This window comes from Eleutherodactylus coqui, chromosome 2, assembly GCF_035609145.1.
Source record: "Eleutherodactylus coqui strain aEleCoq1 chromosome 2, aEleCoq1.hap1, whole genome shotgun sequence".
Taxonomy (NCBI): domain Eukaryota; kingdom Metazoa; phylum Chordata; class Amphibia; order Anura; family Eleutherodactylidae; genus Eleutherodactylus; species Eleutherodactylus coqui.
Genome location: NC_089838.1, coordinates 184,957,563 through 184,979,179, shown reverse-complemented (window position 1 = coordinate 184,979,179; position 21,617 = coordinate 184,957,563). Strand labels below are relative to the sequence as shown.

General features: G+C 42.7%; 1 protein-coding gene across 1 annotated transcript; it reads right to left on the bottom strand.

Annotated features, from left to right (window-relative positions):
- Nucleotides 1-271: 271 nt before the first annotated feature.
- On the bottom strand, nucleotides 272-21,294 carry PHYH (phytanoyl-CoA 2-hydroxylase). The gene is made up of 9 exons (XM_066592036.1): nucleotides 21,011-21,294; nucleotides 15,635-15,690; nucleotides 12,174-12,284; nucleotides 10,517-10,685; nucleotides 9,146-9,227; nucleotides 6,898-7,079; nucleotides 5,232-5,381; nucleotides 4,976-5,107; nucleotides 272-1,157 (listed from the first exon to the last, which is right to left on the bottom strand). The coding sequence occupies exons 1-9, from the start codon at nucleotides 21,077-21,079 to the stop codon at nucleotides 1,104-1,106; spliced, it is 1,005 nt and encodes a 334-aa protein (XP_066448133.1). The 5' UTR covers nucleotides 21,080-21,294; the 3' UTR covers nucleotides 272-1,103.
- Between the last annotated feature and the right edge of the window lie 323 nt (nucleotides 21,295-21,617).

The window sequence follows — 21,617 nt, the reverse complement described above, 5'->3', positions numbered from 1 at the left end:
TGATCATCTTTCCATGTAAATGGGCCCTAAGATAGTGCTGTAATTACGGTCTTCACACACAATAGAGTTCTGCTACTGAGAAACTATTCTGCAACTCGGTGGATACTGCCCAATTTGCTGCCCAGTATGAGAAACACAAATCATTCTTGAGACAAGGGGTGGCGGGCAAGAGCCAACTACATTTGTGAAGTTCAATATACAGAAAGAGAACAGATCATAAATATTGGTTATTACAATCACAAAAGAGAACATAAGAGGACAGACAGACCTATGCCAATATATTCTGCTTTATTTAAATTATACAAAAATAGATCAAACACATTAAACATTCTTCACTGGCTGGAACATTAAAACAAAAGAATAGTGGTTATAAAATTAATAAAGATCTTAAAAAGGATTTTCCAGGCAATTCCCAAGATGAGTCATCAATAGTTGACTGGCTGGGGTTGGCCACTTAGGGTCCCAGCCAATCAGACGTTCAGGTGCTTGCTGTCACCAACAGAATAAACAGGGTACGGAGTGGAAGTGGACTGTTCTGACCCCTGTGTAGTGAGCAGTGCTGGCAATTGCAGGTCCAGTTCTTATTAAAATCAATGAGATCTGCACCTTCAGTTACCGGCGCTGGCCACTACACAGGGGTGTGATCGATCTGCTTCTACTCCATGCCCTCTGTGTTTTGTCAGTGACAGTGGCCGCCCGAAAAGATGATTAGTGCAGGTCTCGAGCGGCAGACCACAGCTGATCAACTACTGAAATTGTCTGTAAAACCTCTTTAAAAGTGCTGTAAAGTTTCTTGCAAATTGTTATATTTGCATAAGTTGAGTATTAGAATAAAAAAATGGGATTCTTTATCATGCAGCTGTTTTGCATATACATGTAGTTATCAATTTGATGCTCTGACGTTTTGCCCATTAACAAATCCATTCATCATATGACTATCAGAATTTAGAACACACATCTTATTTACTTCCACTGAGTACTAGTTATCTTAATTAAACAAGACATCATTTCTGTTCTTGAATAGCAATCAAAGAGTATGTGTACAATGGAAGCATCTGAGGGACTTGTGTTGTTCTTTGTAGCACAAGAAAGCAGGACATCAGTTAAAGGTTGATTCTCTCTCCTTGTACAAGACGCCCTTTTGCCATCCAAGCATCCTGAGGCAAAGAGAAAATGTCAGCAACACAAATGACAACTCTTGCAATACATGTGTATCTATCATGCAGAAAAAAGACAAATGAAAACACAAAGGAGGATCAAGAATGCAATATTGATGGATGCAAGTGGTCACATGTGCAAAGGAAGTTGCAATTTGAGGACTAAATTATATTGTCACTTGAGCACCGTTTTACAGGTTAGGAGGCGTGCACATGTATTTGCTTCATGGAGATTTAGGTGCGGAACTACTATGGATTTTACCCTTTCAATTGAATTCAAGATCTGCACCAAAATCTGGAACAGAACCTGCAGCAAATCAGCAACCTGTGAATGCACCCTTAGGCTATGTTCACATCTGTGTTGGAGACTCCTCTGACAACGATGTGGCACAGAAACCTGGAGAAAAGAGTGCAGCATACTGCGGTGATATGCCATCGGGAAAATGCCACACGGCATGCTGGCAGCGCGCCAGACCTCACTATACTTAATGTTGGGTGGGGGAATAGATCTGTACATTTTAATTCAGTTCCCTTGTACACATAAAATAAAAATATATATATAAAAATAAGAATATCACCCACCACCGACCTCAACCAGAATAGTCACCGTATGCGCCCTCTAATAAACAACTATACAAATTATATATCAAAACATCCAAAGCAAAATGGAGGAACCCATTTCTGTACTTCATTTTAGCGTAACTATAATAATTTTAAAAATAAACTATGAATATAAAAAAATATATATAGCTTTTTACCCCCAATAAAACAAACCCCCCCCCCCCCCCCCTGAAAAACAGTAATTGAAAGTAGCCCTATATGTCACGGAAAGAAAAACAGCACAAAAATAATTTTGGTAGCTGAAGTAAAAAAAAAAAAATAGGGCAGTAAAACCACCACATGGGTAAAATCCCCAAAATATGTCTGGTCCTTTAAGAACAAAACACCCTGGTCATTAAGGGGTTAATAGGTGCATGTATTCTTCAGTTTTAAATTAGTCTTATTAGATTTTATTATTTATACAACAAACGTTACATTTTAAGGAAGGGTTACAGCTATTGGTCTCCTTTTGCCCTCCGTGGACTAACGGAGCCCGGTGTTTCTAATTATTGGGTCTCTTTCTTCTTGGTGACAATCACAATGATATCACAGTTATAATGATATCATAGAAAGGCAGATGTCACAATCACAATGATGTCATAGTCATGATATTATAATCAAGATGATGCCATAATCGCAATGGCACAATCATGATCATGTTACAACAATGATGTCATAAACTCAATGGTGTCACAATGACTATATCATAATTACAATTATGTCATAATCATGGTGGTGTAAGAATCATTTTGTTCTGTTTTGGCTGTACAATTCCTGTCTTCAACGTGAGAAATAAGATTTTTAAAAGTTTTCCCCTAAACATTAGTTATTGACGACTGTCAATTATTTCATACTTATAACAATGTCACTAGCACAATGATGTCATAGACATGGAGATGTCACAATCATAATGAGGTCATAATCATGATGATGCAACTATCTTAATTCCCTAGGAAAGCAGGTCTGTGATTTTTCACAATCATGATGATGTCACAATTATCATGATCCTAATCAATTGCCCACAGGAAACATCAGCCTCCCCAAGTATCCCTGCCACTTAAAAGGAATACCATCCTATAGAATTGAAATCACAAACTCTGCATCTCTGTCTCATAAAGAAGGTGCAATAGCTGCACTTAAGACACTAACAAAAGGCCATGCTGACATGTTAAAGCCCATCTCTCTAATGACGCAGCATGTCAGGAACAACCTGTGGAAGGGAGCCTAACTGGCGACTGAGGTCCCCTCTGCATACCATACCACAGGAGTTCTTTGACAGTCTGACCTACTGTTAGATGTTACCTATATCCAGGCTGAATTTTTTAATCAATAACTTTTAAGTTTCTTCATATGCTTGACAAAGGGCATTGAGCCCGAAACGTTGCAAATTGTGTACTTAATGTGAACATCTAGACTGTTCAAATAAACCTTATGAGCATTTGAAAAAACCTTCGTATGTTCTGTCCTACTGTTTACTTCTTATGCCACAATCAGGAGGATGCTATAATCATTATGATGTCACAATCACGGTACTGTCATAAACATGATGATTTCACAATCATGATTATGTCAAAATCCCGGTGATGTCACAATCACAATGATGTCATAGACATGCAGATGTCATGATCACGATGGTGTCACAGTCACAATGATGTCATAATCGTGATAATGTCACAATCATGATGATGTCATAGTTGTGGTTAAATGTTTTTCAATAGATTATATAGACTATTACAAATACAGCTCATCCCATAAAAGACACACCCTCAGATAGTGATGTTGACATGCTAGGATGAAAAAACGAAAAGGAAAATTTAAAAAAACTGCTGATTTTTAAAGAATTCAATTTCCTGTGAAGGACCAAGATAATACACAGTGCATTAAATGAATCGTGAAGGAAGAACGTGTGTACATTAAAATGCACTACAATGATTACATAATCTTACATTTTATCTTCGGAGCAGTGTTCCTAGCACTGCATGGGGAAAGACCAAAAGAAGATGCAAACAATTTACAGAGGTATTCACTGGCCTGCAACTAGTATTGGTCTTTTCCATGCAGGGCTAGGAGCACTGCTCATCTGAGGTCTAAAGTTAGAAAATGAATGACAAAATATGTGAAGTGTGTGAAAAATGAGAAAAGTTTGTGGTCCTATATCCAAATCCAATTCTAACAATACCTCCAGAGGCAGCTATAAGAACACATGGAAAAAACATACCATATGTTTTGGACTATAAGATGCATCAGACTAAAAGACGCACCCCTGCTATAGACAACAAAAGCTAGAAGCAAAAAATTTTTATATAAAATTAAAACCTCCTTGGTGATCTAAAAAAGTGGAGGTGTTGTCACTAACCGTAGTGATCTAAGGTAGCTCCTCCTTGGTTTATATTCTATGGTAGATGAGAGGGTTAAATGTCTTAGAGTCCACCCCTGTTAAACTAATGTGACCTTATTTTTTGACAATGGTAACAAATTGCAATGGTTTAGGTAGATACCGCATTACATTTAGTTATGTACATAAAGGTTTCTCGTGTCATGTGATTCCTCCATATTGCTCTATAGCATCTGCTTGTCCTGCTTTATTATTTTTTGGGTAAACCTAGAACACATCTGTGCTGTAGACTCCGTTCGGGGGTACCAACACAGATCCAGCACACAAGAATGATCTGGTAGGTGGTTTATCAGTGGTCTGACTGATCAGTAAGGAAGTGGTGGTGGTGTTGGTGGGGGTCTGACTTTGCACTATAGGACACACACACTTTTTAGCAAGATTTTGTCTTGCTAAACAGTGCCTCTTGTAGTGTACAAATACAGTAGTCTTGTGATGATCCCTGAGCTTATTCCTTAGGGACTACATTATGGCAGGATGATATTTACAAACTGTAAATACTTTTTGTGCTTCCTTAACCCTTTGCAATCCAATTTTCGATTCAGGGTTTCCTAGGGGGCTTTCTCTTTCTGCCATTATACAATGACTCCATCTGCTGGCTAGAGCCAGTACTGCAGTATGGGACATGCTGGAGAGGCCCCCGACAACAGAGCGGCCAGTAATCTACAGTAAGAATTCCCTGCCGGACGTCTTCCGACGTCGGAGCTGTACAGCCTTCAATCAGAATGTCTTCAGATGTCAGACAGTGGCTTGAAAAGGGTTAAGAGTATCAACTCATTTAAACAAACAACTGATGTGTAATTCATACAACATGGCAATACCATACCTTCAAGAGAATCTCCTCCACTCCATAGCGTTTCAATGCAAGTTCTATAACCTCTTTCTCAATATTTTCCTGAGTTGTTCCCTTGACATCTATATAGTAGCAATCTGAACTGGCATAATGGCAGGAAATTGCCTGTGATAACAAGAAAACACAAAAGCAGTTGTCTATTTTCATATGGAGAATACAAATATAATGAAATATAAAGCTCCACTAATCAACAATTGTGGTTATTATTTATGTGGTGCGGTCTTTTTACCTTCCTGAACCCAGCTGTCCTGTTCATTCCAGATCCATGTATAAGGATGGGGTGAAAGAACACAGTATCTCCCTTTTCCATGGTCAGGTGCACTCTAGGAAGGCTTGGATCATAATCACGAACTCCGTGGTACATCTTATTGACCCCACCCTAAAAAAAAAAAAAGGAAATTCATTCATATTACTGCAAGTGAAAGTTTAAAATCATACATCTATGCACCTAGCTACTTTAAATGAATAAGGCTTTGAAGTGCTTTGGTCATAAGGGAAGAGCTTATTAAACATAAACGTTTATAAGATGCTCCTAAAATATTACTAGAGAATGCCATGGGCTCCCCCTATACAGATTTGAGCCCAATAACTTGGAAGAGCTGCAGATCATGCCTCACGCCCAACTCAGAAAGTCATGTAGGAGATTTACTAACACGGTTATAATAAATGCTCCCGCAATCCACAATATAGGGTGCCAGAAGAGGACTTCGAAACAGTCCTCAATCCGCTCAGAAGTCCACAGCACTCCAAGATTCAGAATTGCTGTGGACCTTTAAGTATAAAGTTGTCTAGTAGTTCGACAGAGCAAACCCAGACTACACAGTCGTAAAATGCACCAAATGTGTCCCACTGGTTAAGGGACAACTGTCATCCAAATGATTGCTCAACCAAGCAAATGTAAGTAATAGTTGTTGCATGTAAACATGTCCGCCAACAGTGTGAGGAGCGAGAATTCATTCACTAGTCGATTCATTTCAGCTCACCAAAAAAATAGTCATTGGTTATCATCGTCTGGTGTAAACAGGCAATCATTTGTTTTTCAACAACTCGCCCATTAACTTTGCAGGGTGTGCGCGCTTTAATGCCCCCAGACACGAACAGCAATCGCTCTATGTAAAAGCACACAAACAGTAACGATGGACGATAAATCAAATCCATATTTAGTCACCTCTGTCTATCCTTATATCAACTACTAGCTGGCTCAGATTAGAGCACTTTTTGCACCAAAATTTTTTTTTTTTTTAAAGCATGATGATATATTTAAGCCACGCCTCTTTTCTGCTGAGCCACGCCTCCTTCTAACAAAGCAACACCTGTATTTTCATGAGATATAAAAAGTGTCTAAAACATAATAAATTTGGTGGAAGGCACGTAAGACATTTGTATGGCACAATCTGCATCAAATAACATGTGTATTTGCAATAGTAAATCTGCCCCATTGTGAGTAGAACCTTACCCATCAGATGCCCCACGGGCAGTACTGTTTGACTGCCCGGCAGCAGCTTACAATGTCCTTTCTCCCTGGTGCAGTACATGGCTCTCCTAATCCACCAAATGTGCCCTACGGTCTATAAAGGTTTCATCAAAACAATCACTAGATGTTTTATACACATCGGGCACATTTACTGTTATGGTCTCCATTCAATTTCAATGAATTTACTATTGATTTGTGCCAAAAAGAACAGATGTTACACCTCTCACTCCACTTTTCAAAAGTGTCCAGAAAAGTGGAATGAATTTCAGTGCAGTGAGGTTTTTAGACAGATTTCAGAATTTCTACTTTTGAGGAAGTGTACATATTGAAGTAGGAAAAAAAGCATGCAGGAGAACAGTCATCAACATTTCCCCTAATGGTAAACTCTGCTATATTCATTAACCAAATAAATGGTCTGTACCTCCCACTCTGGATAGTCATGCTGTTTGAGTTCCCCCGTGTGAGTTCCTGGAAGAACCACAAGACATCCATTACTTCGGTCAATACGCTCCATTGCTGTCCACGCACAAACAATGCGGTCTGCAGGCCTGAATGGGAAGTAGTGCAGATCCTGATGCATCGGGTGCCGAGAGGTCTTTTTACCTGGAATAAAAGGGATATACAGAAAAATGGAAATTACATTGATCAGTCTGTCTACTTAAATGTTCACTGGATTTCTTACTTTGGAGAATATGAACACCAAAAAATTCAAGTTGTATAAAAAACTGAAATCTAGAGAAATGGATATGACGTATTTTGTTACTTACCCAATTTTCTCTGCTCATCAAGCAGCTAGTAAGGGCAAAATATTTACCAACTTACCTAAAGGGGTTTTCCCAACTGGACAGTACATTCTTAGGGCGCTTTCACACGGGTGGAATTATTCCATGACAACATTTTAGAATATTCATCAAAATTAAATTTTGATGCAGAATTGAAAATAGTAGAATATGTTGGCAATTCTGCATTAAAATCTGTATTTATCCCTGCAGATTTGGGTGCGGAATCCTAGAACCTCATAATTCTGCCAGTGTGAAAGCATCCATAGAATGAAACTGCCTAAGTGAATAGCTGATTGCCATAGGTTTGGTTTCCTCAGTCCCCAACCATCAGCAGTTATCAAGGGAAGCAGCCAGTTGACACCATGTAATATCACATCTCCCAAGTAGTGACCATTCAAAAGAGTAGGTGACTATGTAATACATGGTTGTGTTAGGTGGCACTCTACCCTGGGGCATACAGGGAAAGGGGGTCTTGAGCAGCATTTTCAATGACTGTTTAGAAGAAGCAAATAAACTTACAAGTGGGTATACCCTATTAGGGTATCACACTGATGTTCCATCTTAAGAAGATCTATGAGACCAAGTATTAGAAGTGTACAACTAGCCAGTGTAAATAATAATTTGATAAACCCCGTAGAGAGGCTTACAGAAGGCATTGCTGTTTACCCCACAGCTCTTCTGACAGCCATCACCTATTATTTTGGCCTGGCAAGGAGATTTTCTACCCCACCAGCTGCAGGGATTCTCCTGATTGGCTTGTTCATCAGATCCATTGGAAAGTCTTCTTAAACCACTGATTATCTCCCTGTTTTATAAACCTGTGCTATGAAATGAGCCTTAAACGGACACTGTGATTTCAATAACAATACTTTTGTATATCAGGGACTGCAGGCCTCCAGTGGATTATCTGCTATATACCCTGTCTAGGGATGCTATGCCTCTTCTACCTGCAGATAAAGTGGAGCATTGAGGCCTGTATAGATTTCAGTTCCTCCATGGATTGGAATAGGACGTGCTTCAAATAGATGCCTCAATTTGGGTAAAATAGTTACTTTTCCTGCTGTGATTCTCCCAAACAGGGATAATAGAAGACTATGACCTATATTAAGCATATTGCGGATGTCTGTAAAGTTCATAAGATTGTTTTTGGCATACAGAGGTTTGGCTTGTAGTTAGGTTAACACCTAGATATCTCAAAGGCAAATCTTGCTTCTGGTAATGAAAATTACTTTTCAGAAAAAACAAGTGCTCTGTAGGATGTGAAGAGCCAAGGCCTCGGTCTTCGCTGTATTTACCTTATAGCCTGAAAGATGACCAAACTCTGTGGACAAAGCCTGTAGATTTGGAAGTTTAACATGTAGGTGGATTAAAGTTAATAAAATATAGTCGGCAAGAGAGAACACTTAAATTCAGTGTTTCTACCATCATGCCACGTATATCTGGATTCCTCCGAACCAATGAAACTAGTGGTTCTATACATAGTACAAATAAAAGAGATAATGGGCAGCCCTGTCAGGTTCCATTTTTAATGTATAGTACCGGGGGGATGAGCTATGGGGAAGTCTAATAGTAGCAGTGGACTTTGTACACAGTACCGCTTGACATATAGTCCTTAGTAGAAGGGACATATTTTAGAAGAGATATGACCTTAACTTGCCGTTTATAAGAGGAAATAAATAGCATTTATATGCAGTGAATAATCAGGAATTGCAGTTAGATATGAAAATTATACTAAAAACCTGCCAATCAGTTTTTATTTGTTTTCTCTTGTTCTATTACTGAATATTTTGCAACAAATACAAGGAATAGAAATAAGAACTTCCGTGATTTAACAAAAAAACCATCTGCTATGACTCCCATTATATCTGCATTTGAGAAGCCACTTACCTGCGTCTGGAGGCTTATTTATCAGCATGGTGTGCATGGACATGATGTTGGGGCCGGTGAAACACTTCACATACTGCACAATCTAAGAGGAAAGAACAAGATTTCAAAATAGAGATATTTCATGCCAATCTCTTAAATACAAATATTTAAAGAAAATATTGAGCGTGCAACGATGAAAAGGGCACAGATTGCTTTAAAGATATACCTATTCTAATATAAGAGGAAAAATGACAAGATGCAAGGGCAGACTAGATGGAACAAGTGGTCTTTTTCTGCTGGGAACGACCTAAATTTCAATATACTAAAGACCTACAGACACTCAGGTTTCCACTGCATCAAAGGTTAGGTGCTGCATACTCTCCAAGAAGCAAAGCACAGTATGAGCCCTGTGGGACTGTACCCTCAGCGTATTATGCAAACTCCCGTCAAGTTTTAAGACCATGAAATAAGCTATAGATACGTTATAGGTTACGCTGAGTTAAAAAGCTGTACTAATGTCCCATTTAGATGGGACGAGAGTTGTCTAAACGACTGAATGAGCGCTGACGTCACTGCTAAAGTCGTTAGCGCTTGTACAGTGTGTGTAGAGAACCCGTCCCGTGTAAATGGCCCTTAAGTTACAGGCTGCAATTTTCATTCCTTCACTTATTTTCAGACTCCCTAATGTACAGTTTGCAACCTGCTCCTAGTTTCAGGCTTTTCCAAAGGATGTGGTATTCTCAGCAATACATGCTGGATGTGAATTCTGTGTGTCCAGGATGCTACTGACTTCACTAGCTCTTATGTATCAGCACAGTCAGATTCCAGGATTTATTTCTTCTACTAGAGCCCATGAGGGATCTCTTCTCCCTCATGCTGCTAGACACTGATGCTGAGGGATTCCATTAGTGCTCTGCTCTACACAGCCTCTATGATTCGCCCTCCTCCTCCTTCTATAGACTGCATTGTGTGTGCTTACATACCCATCTATAGTCTGCTCCCTCCCATCCCAAAGACATGGATGCTTTCCACTCTTCACACTGAGTAGTAAAACCTACTACCCCTCCCTGTGGCTATTTCTAAGGAGGGAGGGGAAAGAAGAGAGCCAATAAAACTAGGAGCCGTATTCTATCCGGTGTATGTCAAAAGCAGCAGCAACCGCTAAATGTGTGAAGACGTTGCACAGGCTCTACAACAACAAAACGGTAGGAATTTTACATCTATGAACTAAACGAACAATAAACAGAAATTCAGTGCAAGGTGTCCATGGCCTTTAAAGTGTTGGAAGTACATTTACACAAATTTCATCTTTAATGTGCTGAGATAACCTCAATTAACTGATATAGTCTGAAATTAATAGGGGACCTAATCCACATGTCTCTAGAAATATACCTGTGGTAGGCTGCAGTATTCGAACAGCTCAGGTAGCTCTTGGAAGTCCTGGACTTTTGTAATGGCTTTTTGGTCTGGAACAAACTCTGACTTAGCAATGGCCACATCTCGCATTACAACCATTCCAGGTGCTGTCAATTCTTTCTTGCAAACTCTCTCAAATACTTCCCTGGAAAGAATAGTAATCTCCAGTGAATTTTTTTAAAATTTGCATAATGAAAACTACAAACAGATCATAATTCAGACAATCTCAGCACACTGAACTGACAAAAAAACTGAGATCTGCCTTCAGGGTTGCAGAGAGCTATTGGAAGAAAATCCACTCCAAAGAAGGCTTGACAACGTACAAACAACCCATCCTCGATTTCAAATCTGCACTCGCCTCTGTTGAACATCATTAGTTTACAACTTCAATTCCCTTCTATGCTCCCCCCCTACACTCCCACGTCTCTCATTTCGGTCAAAGACTTCACTAACTGCTGCAAACACAAAATCAACATCATCAGATAAGCTTCAACCTACAGTCCCTGTAACCCTTGCAAACGTGTCCCTCTCACAGATCTTCTTGTATCTCACTGAGCGAACTCTTGTGTCCCCCACTCACACAACATATCTTCGTTTCGGCCTCTCTGTTAATGTTACTCAAGGCTCTACCCAAGGACCCCTACTCTTCTCAATCTACACCTCTGGCCTAGGACAGCTCATATAATCCCATGATTTTCAGTACCACATTTATGCAGACTACAATCAAATCCATCTCTGGCCCCGGTGTTACCTCTCTTCCATCCAGAATCCCAAAGTATGCATTATCATCCATGCCCTCATCATTTCCCATCTAGACTACTACAACATCGTTCTCTGCGGCCTCATATCCAATGCTGGCCCCCTTCCCACCCCAAATCTATCTTCAACTCTACCTACCTGGGTAATCCACCTCTCCCCCAGTACTCTCCTGCCTCTCTCCTCTGCCAATTCCTTCACTGGCTACACATCATCTAGAAAACCCAGCCTAAGACATTATAAATAACACACGTCTGTTCACAACCTATCCACTCCTTACATCTCTGACCTAATATTCTGATAACTCCCCAAACATAATCTCTGGTCCTCACAAGACCTCCTCCTCTGCTCCCCTCTGGTCTGTTCCCCACACAATTGTTTTCAAGGTTTTTTCAGTGTATCACCTATGGTGTGGAATGCGCTACCCCAACAGATCAGACTCTCCACCAGCTTGGGAAGCTTCAAAAACAACCTGAAAACCAACCTCTTCATAAAAGCCTACAATCTACAATTAGGCCGGCTTCACACGGGCGAGATTCTCAAATATGAACCCCATTTTTCGGAATGGGGTCATATGCATGAACGATGTTTTCCTGCATCGTGGCGCATTCTATCTCCCATTGTGTGCAATTGGGGCCGGCGGCAGCATCGCATCACGTGCTAGATACGATGCGTGGTTTCCCCATTGAAAACAATGGAGGATCACTTCTTCATTCCATATTATTCCTACCCTTCCCCACTGCAAAGGAAAAAACCAAATCAAACAAAGACAGTATATTTTTCTATAGATGCCAAGCTAGTTTTAAGCCACAGCACAAGCTACTAAATCACATACGTATCTTGTAGAAGAAGAGTTATATAAAATGTATGTTCCCACCTAAACTTATCTATGTCCTTGTGTGACACCAGGTTTTTTATTACAAGGAATCCATTCTCCTCATAGAACTGTCTCTGCTCGGTGGTCAGGAGGTCATTGTCCAAGGTGTAGCTGTTGGGAGGAAGCAAAGTAGCAGAACCAACATCAGACGGTTGTTAAATGCAAATGGCAAGAGAAGGACCTAAAGGTAACAGGTTGTCTACTGCTGTATTCACACAGTGAACTGAAAGGGTGAAATCTGCAGCACATCTGCATCAACAGCTGTGTCAACATCCATGCTACCAACAGCTGTGTCAACATCCATGCTACCAACAGCTGTGTCAACATCCATGCTACTAGTACACATTTTGCAGAGATTTTTGATGCGGATTTTGGTGTGGACTTTCCATTATGGAAATGTTGCCCCACTTTCTGTTTTGTGTGAACACACCCTAAGGCCAGGTTCCCATGAGCATGTCATACATGCATTTATACATCTATAACATAGATGGAGTATCCTGACCACGGGGTCTCCTGATCCGAACTCCGAGCATCACAAGAATCTACGGTGCTTTAAGCGCGGAGCAGTCGACCTGCAGTCAAGATAGGACAAACATCCATATTATTGACACACATGTACACCCCTAAAATGCTCGTGTGAAACAGGCCTAACGATGATCTTTGTACATAGGTTATGGTGTTGTGGAGGCATGTAGCCTCATGTTTTCTGCCTCTAATGACTGTTGCCCCCTAGCTTGTAGCTGATGTTACCAATGAAGAAGGCTTCATCCAAGTTATAGTTTATTCTTTTTAAAAATAGCTGCCCATGGACAAAAATAATAAAAACAGCTCATACTCACCCGTCCCCGCTCCCCATCCCCGCTACCTGCAGCTTCTGCTCCGTTCTCCACTCCAGTGCTTTTTAAAGGCTGTAGTTAGCCCTTTGATGAGACATCACAGGCTGCTGCAGCCAATCGGAGACTTCTGTGTTTGACCACTGAGGCCTGTGATTGGCTGCAGAAGCCTCTGATATCATTTATACATACAGGCTGACTACAGACACGGTGTGAAAGACGGAGGTGTGGCACTGAAACCGTAGGGAGCCGGGATGGGCGAGTATAGACTACTTATTAATTTTGGCTATGGGCAGCTGTGTTTTTTAAAACAATATAACTTGGAAAACTGCTTTAAGTTTAAAGGAAGTCTGCAAGCCAAATATGCCCCATAAGATACTGCCAAAACTAGTTAGTGACTGTGAAGAGAAGCTCAATCATACCTTAGTTAGCGGCGTTTATATGCCCAATATGCTGTATGTAAATAAGATGCAATAAAGCCCAATTTACAGTGAACGATTATCGCTCAAAAGCCATAGTTTGAGCGATAATCGTTGTGTGCAAATGCTCCCATCTTTCACGCTTGAGCTGAAGGATGATGTTTAGGTGAGCATAAAATCCATAGTTCAGTCGGAGAGCTGATAGCAGGGACCGCATGCTGCGTTTTTCCACGGGAGCGCTGATTACATTGTATTAAGCAGGCAGCCCCACAGCAGAACAAAAGGAGCTGTATGCAGAGAACAGACCACCTACTGTTCTATGGATACAGCTCCGGAGGCTTATTTACATGCAAATGAAGGTAATAAGCTGCTAATAGGCATTAGTGCCCATTAGCAGCTTATGCAAAATGATCGCTCAAACTGTCAATCTTCCTATCTTTTGAAGGAATTTTGAGTGATCATCTTTGCGTGTAAATGGGCCTTAAGTCCAGTCTGCAGCTTTGCAGCTCATGGTGGGCCAAACTACCCAGTTTCCCTGAGAGTAAGACCTACCCCAAAAATAAGAGCTAGCATGATTTTTGAGGATGCAGAATGATTTTTGAGGATGCTTGAACTATAAACCCTACTTCAAAATTAAGTCCTAGTTACAGTTAATAAAAAAGTCAATGTAAATAGCATCCAGGCAGCTATACACGTAAAAAAAGTTAAATCGTTTGGAGTAAAAATTAATATAAAACACTGTCTTATTTTCGGGGAAACAGTATTTGTTGTCAGTAATACACATCCTCTCCCCATACCTAGTGATTAACATCTATAGCTCCCTTCAATGGAAGGAGCTGTGTAATACTTTGGAGACAGCTTAGACCACTACAAGACAGCCCATCAGATGGATTGCAGTTTATTGAGTTAGAGCACATGGGGCATGAAGGCGCCGCTATCTCCTTCATGCCTGCTTTTTTCAGGGAAACATAATTTAGAGGGAGGATCTCTTCATGGTGGCTAACTAGTTTTGGCAGTACTTTATGAGTAGAGATGAGCGAGCATGCTTGTCCGAGCTTGATGCTCATTCGAGCATTAGCATACTCGAAAGTACTCATTACTCGAGCGACCACCAAATGGTGCTCGAGAAAATTTAACACTCTCCTCCCCACATGTTTATTTTTTGCTAAAGTGTATGCAAAATAGTATTTTGCATACACTTTAGCAAAAAAAAAAAAAAACTGTGCAAAATGAGTACAGTCTTGTTATATAGTGCGGATGAACAGGACACACCCTAAATAGTTTTCAATGGAGCCGCGGCTGCTGCCTGTGATTGGCTGAGCGCCTCAGCCAATCAAAATCAACTATTTCAGCAGGCGGGGATTTTAAATCCCCACCTGCTGATAGAACAGCACTACAGAGACGGGGACAGTGCAGAGAAGACACGGCTGAGCCCCGGCAGCGGAAGGGAGGAGAGTATGTATTTTTTTTGTTTTTTACACTACTTTTACAGTTTTTTCAGGGAAGGGCATATATTTAAAGCCCTTCCCTGAAATCCAATGACAGGGAACCGGCAACAGGATCCTCTACTGCAGCTGTCATGTGTGACAGCTGCGGTAGGGAACTGAAGAATTCCTCTGCTGCATCTGTCACAGATGTGGCAGGTGCAGCAGCAGGGAATTCTTTTTACTAGCGGGGATGAAGGAAACATCTGCCGCATGTGGCAGATGTGTTCTGCATCCCCGCGGGTGTCACGGCAGCAGCGGACAGGTATGTTTTTTTATTATTTTTTTTACACTAAAATTCTTTTTCAGGGAAGGGCTTATATGTACAGCCCTTCCATGAAAAACAATTCAGGGGTGCCGGCAGACCATTGTCTTCAATGGAGTCGCCGGCAGCAGCCGCAGGTCTATTAAAAAATGCTCGAGGCTCCCATTGGCTTCAATGGGGTTCATTACTTGAAACGAGCTCTCGAGCATTACAAAAAGCTCGGCTCGAGTGACGAACACCTGAGCATTTCGGTGCTCGCTCATCTGTATTTATGAGGCATAATTGGCGGACAGACTTTAAAATAAGTAAATGCCATTATTTCTGCTGCTGTGTAGTAATAGTTATTTTACTTCCATCATACTTCAACTAATTATTCCAAGGGAGCTTCCCAGGCTTACCGCTTTTTTTCCCCTTCCAAATATAAAATGCTGCAAAGTGGAAAAATAAAAAATAAACTTACCAAAAGTTTGGTGCATAAGTGGCACTTGAAACCTGTCCTGATAAGGGAACCGCAGTCTGAATCTCTATGTAAGGTGAATACAATTCTTTTTCACATTAAAGAAAGAAATAAGTGGAGAAAAAAAAATTCCAAAATATATATGTGCCCAGACGCAGCACTAACAGGACTTGAAAGGTGCGGGGTTAACAGATGGCCGTGTATAAACACTGGCTCTACACTAAATAAAGTGTATACTTCAGTGCTCCACACAGCCATGACAGAGAGGTATAACACAACACCTGAGCGACTGTATTTACAAACAGCATTATGATCACAATGTTCAGCACACCTCAAACCTAGATGTCCTTACATGTAGAGGCAATTGTAATCCACTAATAAGGTTAGGTGAACTGTCATAGCATGCTAGGGTGCGTCCGCACCCCCAGAATAGTCTGTAAAATGATGCGGAACATTCTGCTATCAAAATCTGCACCGAAATCCACAGGACTAAACGTAGGTTTTGATGCAGAACACCTGGCAGAATGCTTCCCTTCTCGACTCCACATCAGCATCCACATGGTAGACATGCAGCTTTCAATGTGGATTTTTCACAAGGCGGAAAATGCTGCAGCAGAACGTTCTTCCCGGAGTTCCGCTCCAAAATCTGCAGCGGCAAGCACTCAAATATTTACCTTAGCACCATAGATATGACTGGAGTGCCAACCATGCATGCTTGGCCAGCACCCAAATCATTCTGATGTCACTGTGGGGTAAGAAGCGTATTTATTGCATATGTTAAATCCCAGTAGCCTATAGTGGTGCATATAACACGCATCAAAATACAACATGCTGTTGTTTTTCACGCATGTGAAAAAAAAAAAAAGGTGCGAGTGGTCTAATAGAAATCAATGGGATTTTAGCACCGCCTAATACGTGGGACACATACACCTCTGTGGGCCCTTAGGGCTCATTCACACGCTGTGATATCGGCGCATATTAGAGCAATGATGCATGGCCGCGGTGAATGGAATCAATGCAAGTAAATGGACTTTAATTGATCCGCGCACATTAGTGTGTAGACACCCTCGGAAATAGATCGCAGCATGCTCTATTTTTCTGTATACCACGCAGCGTTAGCCCTATAAATTATATGCAATGCTGTTCATACACAATACATTGCATACGGGCAGCGGTTTTATACGCAACTCAGTTATGAAGTAGAGTGGGGAATGTAACAGAAATAGACAGAGTCCCACTGAGATTCGCGGTCATGCGCAGTGAACGCACTGCCATACGCAGTCTCCGCCGCCATACACAGACCGGTAAAGCATGCCGCGTTTTACGGATACAGTCATATGAATGAGCCCTGAGTCAGGATTGATGCGCTACAATATCAAATCAATTTCTCTCTGCACATTGAAATCAGCGGCCTGCGCTGTGTAAAGTACAAGCGAACATGTAGAGACTGAAGTTCATGGTTTAACTTTAGTAACACAACAGTGATAAAAAGATTAGAAGAACGCTCCAAAAGGCCAGTAAGGCCGGTCTCACACAGGCGGTTTTCAAACGTGGCGTTTTACAACATTTTTAAATGCATTTGACAGCGTTTTTAATGCACCTCAGCATTACGCTGGGTCTAAAATAGAACAAACAGCGTTCAATTAGCACGGCGTTAGAAATGCTAAAAAGCTCGTCTGACAAGCCCCGTTGAAATAAGTGGAGGCTCAGTACAGCCTTTTTAGGGGATGTTTTTAGCGGCCAATCCATCGCGGTAAAGTTTGCGCTGCAGCACAGATTCCCTGGCAGCATTTTTTTTTCTGTTGCGGACATGCTCCTCTCTATGGGAGGCACTGGGCGCAACCTTAACCCTTTCCAATCCAATTTGTATTCTGGTTTTCCTAGGGGGGGGGGGGGGCTTACTCTTTTTCGGCCATTATACAACGGCGCTATCTGCTGGCTAAAGCCAGTACTGCATGAGGTGACACGTTAGATAGGCTCCAACAGCAGAGAGGCTGGCAATATACAGTAAGAGAACCCCGACGGACGTCTTCCAACATCGGAGCTGTACAGTCTTAAATCATAATGTCTTCAGGGGTCAGACAGTGGATTGGAAAGGGTTAAAGCATGCGGGTAAGACGCTCCAAAACCCGTGACTGTTTCAGTGGGTGGGGGGTTAAACTTTTATTCCCTTTTTCTTTTTTAATAATTAGTAGAACTTTTTTAAACTTAATTTTTACTTCTTCTGTTTTATTCCCCGGGGGGACAACAATTTGTGATACCTTGATCGCTCCTGCAATATGATGTAATGTCACAGCATTACATTATAACACATTCTAACAGGCACTCTATCAAGCTATGCCTCGGGCATGGCTTGATAGGCATTCTGCTAAGACAGCCCCTGGGCCTTTCAATAGACCCCTGGCTGCCATGACACCTACATGGGATCCTGGAACATTGGTCAGGGGATTTAAATACCCCTGTCAGAATTGACGGCGGCATTTAAAAGGCTAACAGCTCTGATGAGCCGTGTGAACCGCTGTCGCAGGCAGGTGACGACTAAGAAACAGCCAGCGCCCACATTGTATGGAGGGAGATCATCCTGCGATCTCCCTCCATATACACCCCAAACATGTAGAACATAACCTTACGTCCTGTGTCGTTAAGCGGTTAAAAGGCTATGTACACCTTTGCACCTTTTTCTTTTAATCAATGTTTTTGGAAATGAAGAATTCTTGTAATCGATTTTCATTAAAATTTTAGTTTCCTTGCTTTCTATGCTTCTACTATTTTCCAAGGCACTGCAGCCCGGAGGATAGAAATCTTAGTAAATTCTATCAGTCAGAGTAAACTGACAGCTTCTACTCTAGTTTGCTCCCCTTTGTGAAGGTGGGATCACTGCTTTTCCACTGGCTATTACAGAGGGCTGTATGACAGTGCCAGGTGATAGCGGAGATCAGAACAGAGAGCAGAGAAAGTTACTATTACAGAGGGCTGTAATTCACACTGGGTGAATTTTCTGCACTTATGAGCACGGAGAGGAAAGTAGATATTCAGAGAGAGGATGAGATAGCTGTGTAGTACTGAGTGGGTGTGTTTATGCTACACAGCCTCTGAAAGGAGAGGAGGAGCTGAGCTTGTGCACCTTCATGAGAGAAACCAGCTGACCAGTGCTGCCCCCCTCCCCCCCCCCCCTTCAACTTGAATGTAGTTGATACTGAAAACCAAGTATGTGGCTTTCTAAATACATGAGAAGGAAAACTCGATGCACTTATTCATTTATTTATTTTTTTTGCATTATTATTTCTCTACCGGGACTTAGTAAGATATGTGTGAATTGCACTATTACATAGAAATATAGTATGTTAGGCTGAATGAAGACGATGTCCAACTAATTCAGCCTGTGTCCATCTACCGTAGTTCAGCCTGTTGGAAGCATTTATTTAAAATTGCTAGTGGATATGTTTTTCAGCTTGGTTCTGGTATCGTATGTATGTAGTGAAATTGGTAACATATCTATGCAGTAAGCTCAATTCTGGTATACAGGATGTCGGGAAGCAGGGTTGTGATGACAGTATATAGAAGCTATGATGGGGTGTGTGCATAATACATTGGGTGCTGGGATGTCTTTGGGTTGTGGAGTCCCATCCGTCATGTGTAGATAAAGTTAATACCCCATTCTTTTAGATGTGGGAATTGCATACACAGAAATTCCTTGATAAGTACGGATTATCATAACTGTACCATTCAATTCTGATCAGTATACATTTAACGGGTTTTGTCATTAGAAAACAAAAATTCTTTACTTACCTATTCCTCTCCCGTCAGACTGCTTACTGCATCTTCTCCTCGCTGATTTTCTCCTAGCTCCTGCAGTCCCCTGGGTCACATTACCTCCAGTAGGCAGATTCTTCGTCTTCCGATGACGAAGCGTCCATTCTCTGCAGTCTCCTTCCTGCAGGGCAATGCATGTTATGTCACTAGTAACGTAGCGTTCATAGCCTAACAGGCAGTGCCGAGCTATTGCAGAGACTGCGCATGCGCACCGCCTCTCTGCCATAGTATATGAACACTCGCGGTGAGACAGCGTGCATGCACAGTCTCAGTAATACAGCGGCATTCCTTCCTAGGCAATGAACAAAGAAGAATGCCAAGCCAATGGACGCTTCAAAACAGGAGGAAGAGAATCCGACCGGCTGGAGGTGAGGTGACCCGGGGAGCCAGGAGAAGATCAGCGAGGAGAAGATGCGGTAAGAAGACTGATGGGGGAGGAATAGGTGAGTATTGATTTTTTTTTTTATTGACAGAACCTCTTTAAGGAATTTCTGCATATGTAAAAAAAAAAACAAACAGGTGTCTTAGTAATTCAAGCTTCTTTAGCAACAAAAACACAAGAGAAATCAGAGATTAAAAAATAAAAGTAGAGATTTTAGTTTTCAGCCAAATGGCCCAGCTGTATGCCAGACTAGTGAAAAGACCCTGCCCATCTCCTACAAACGGGTGCCATGTATTTGTAAGGTGCCCACATTATATTCCAGCCCTGACTCTTTGTGGTTCTATGGAAGCAGACCTGAGTCCCCACAGAACCCAATGGTGATCTACGTTCAGTAATTCCTGCGCCGTCACTAGGCGATGATGCTGGTCCCACAGCCTATCCACAATGTCAATAGCAGATGGGCCAAACGCCTCCATTGGCTTCAATGCCGTCTGTCTGCGTGGAGTCCCTCGGCTCGCGGGAATCGCAATTCGTTTCCATGCGTGTGAAGGCAAAAGCAGTTTTTCCATACCTTCAATGCATGCCATTTGCTGCGGCTCCTCCGGCCGTCAGCAGATTCCGAAATGGAAATCTGGTTGTGTGACGGCGCTGCACATCGGCGCCGGAGCCACTTTGACGCAGATCCGGCTCAGAATACCAGAAGACAGAGTGCGGCATGCTGCGCTTCATCTTCCTTCCGAAGGCCAGCCGGGCGGAAAGCGTGGAGACCACATTATACTTAATGGGGTCTGCTTCACGCTGGTCAGTTCTGTTTGGCCCTGGGGATTCCCCTTTCCTACTCCACAAACGGAGCAGGAAAGGGGAACCCCGAATACAGATATGACACCACCCTACAACACAGATCTGCCCCTAGAAGCAGCAGGCCGGCAACACGGCCAGCAGCATCAGCCCAGAAGCCGCACTAATGGTTCCGTTGATCAGTCCCTATGCACACAGCAATGTCCGAGGTGCATGCGGCTCTACAGAGTACACTGTGCGGTAGGTGCCCGCGGCCGCCCCCGGTACTAGCAGCCCCGCACGGCTCTACAGAGTACACTGTGCGGTAGGTGCCCGCGGCCGCCCCCGGTACTAGCAGCCCCGCGCGGCGCTCTTCCTGCCATGTCTCGCCGCTGACAGAAGGATACGAGATGTCTCTGGAGGACGGACAGGCGGCCTCCTCCTCCGGGAGCGGTAGTGGGGCTCCGGGCCTGCATACTTCCAGGGTCCGCGGCTCGGCAGGGTGGAACTGCGTGAGCCTCCCGTCTCGTCTGATAAATCCCCGGTCCCGCAGCCGCCGCCTCCCGACCGCAGTGTGCGCCGCCCCCCGGGCAAAGTCCTAGGAGCGCAGTACAGCGACTGGGCCGCCAGGGATAGGGTGTGCGGCCTGCGTGCCTGCCGGGTCAGCTGGCGGGAGTCACGGGGCAGGGCTGCAGTGTTACCTCACACCCCGTCCTGCAGCACCCTAAGCAGGCACAACCCACAGCCCTAGTGCCCTCACTGGGTACATACAGGGTGTCAGTGTTACCTCACACCCCGTCCAGCAACACCCTAAGGGCACAACCCACAGGCTGGTTGCCATACCTGTACATACGGGGGGTCAGTGTTACCTCCTCACACCCCGTCCGGCAACACCCTAAGCGGGCACAACCCACGACCCAGGTGCCACACTGGTACATGCAGGGGGTCAGTGTAACCTCACTCCCCATCCTGCAACACCCTAGGCGGGCACAACCCACAGTCCAAGTGCCCTCA

Excerpts from the sequence above, each read along its gene's own strand:
- PHYH (XM_066592036.1), bottom strand. The coding sequence starts at position 21,079 with ATGCAGGCCCGGAGCCCCACTACCGCTCCCGGAGGAGGAGGCCGCCTG. Across the intron at positions 15,691-21,010 it reads CCGTCCTCCAGAGACATCTC|ACTGCGGTTCCCTTATCAGG; the intron begins GTATCCTTCTGT and ends ATAGAGATTCAG. Across the intron at positions 5,382-6,897 it reads ATGACTATCCAGAGTGGGAG|GGTGGGGTCAATAAGATGTA; the intron begins GTACAGACCATT and ends TTTTTTTTTTAG.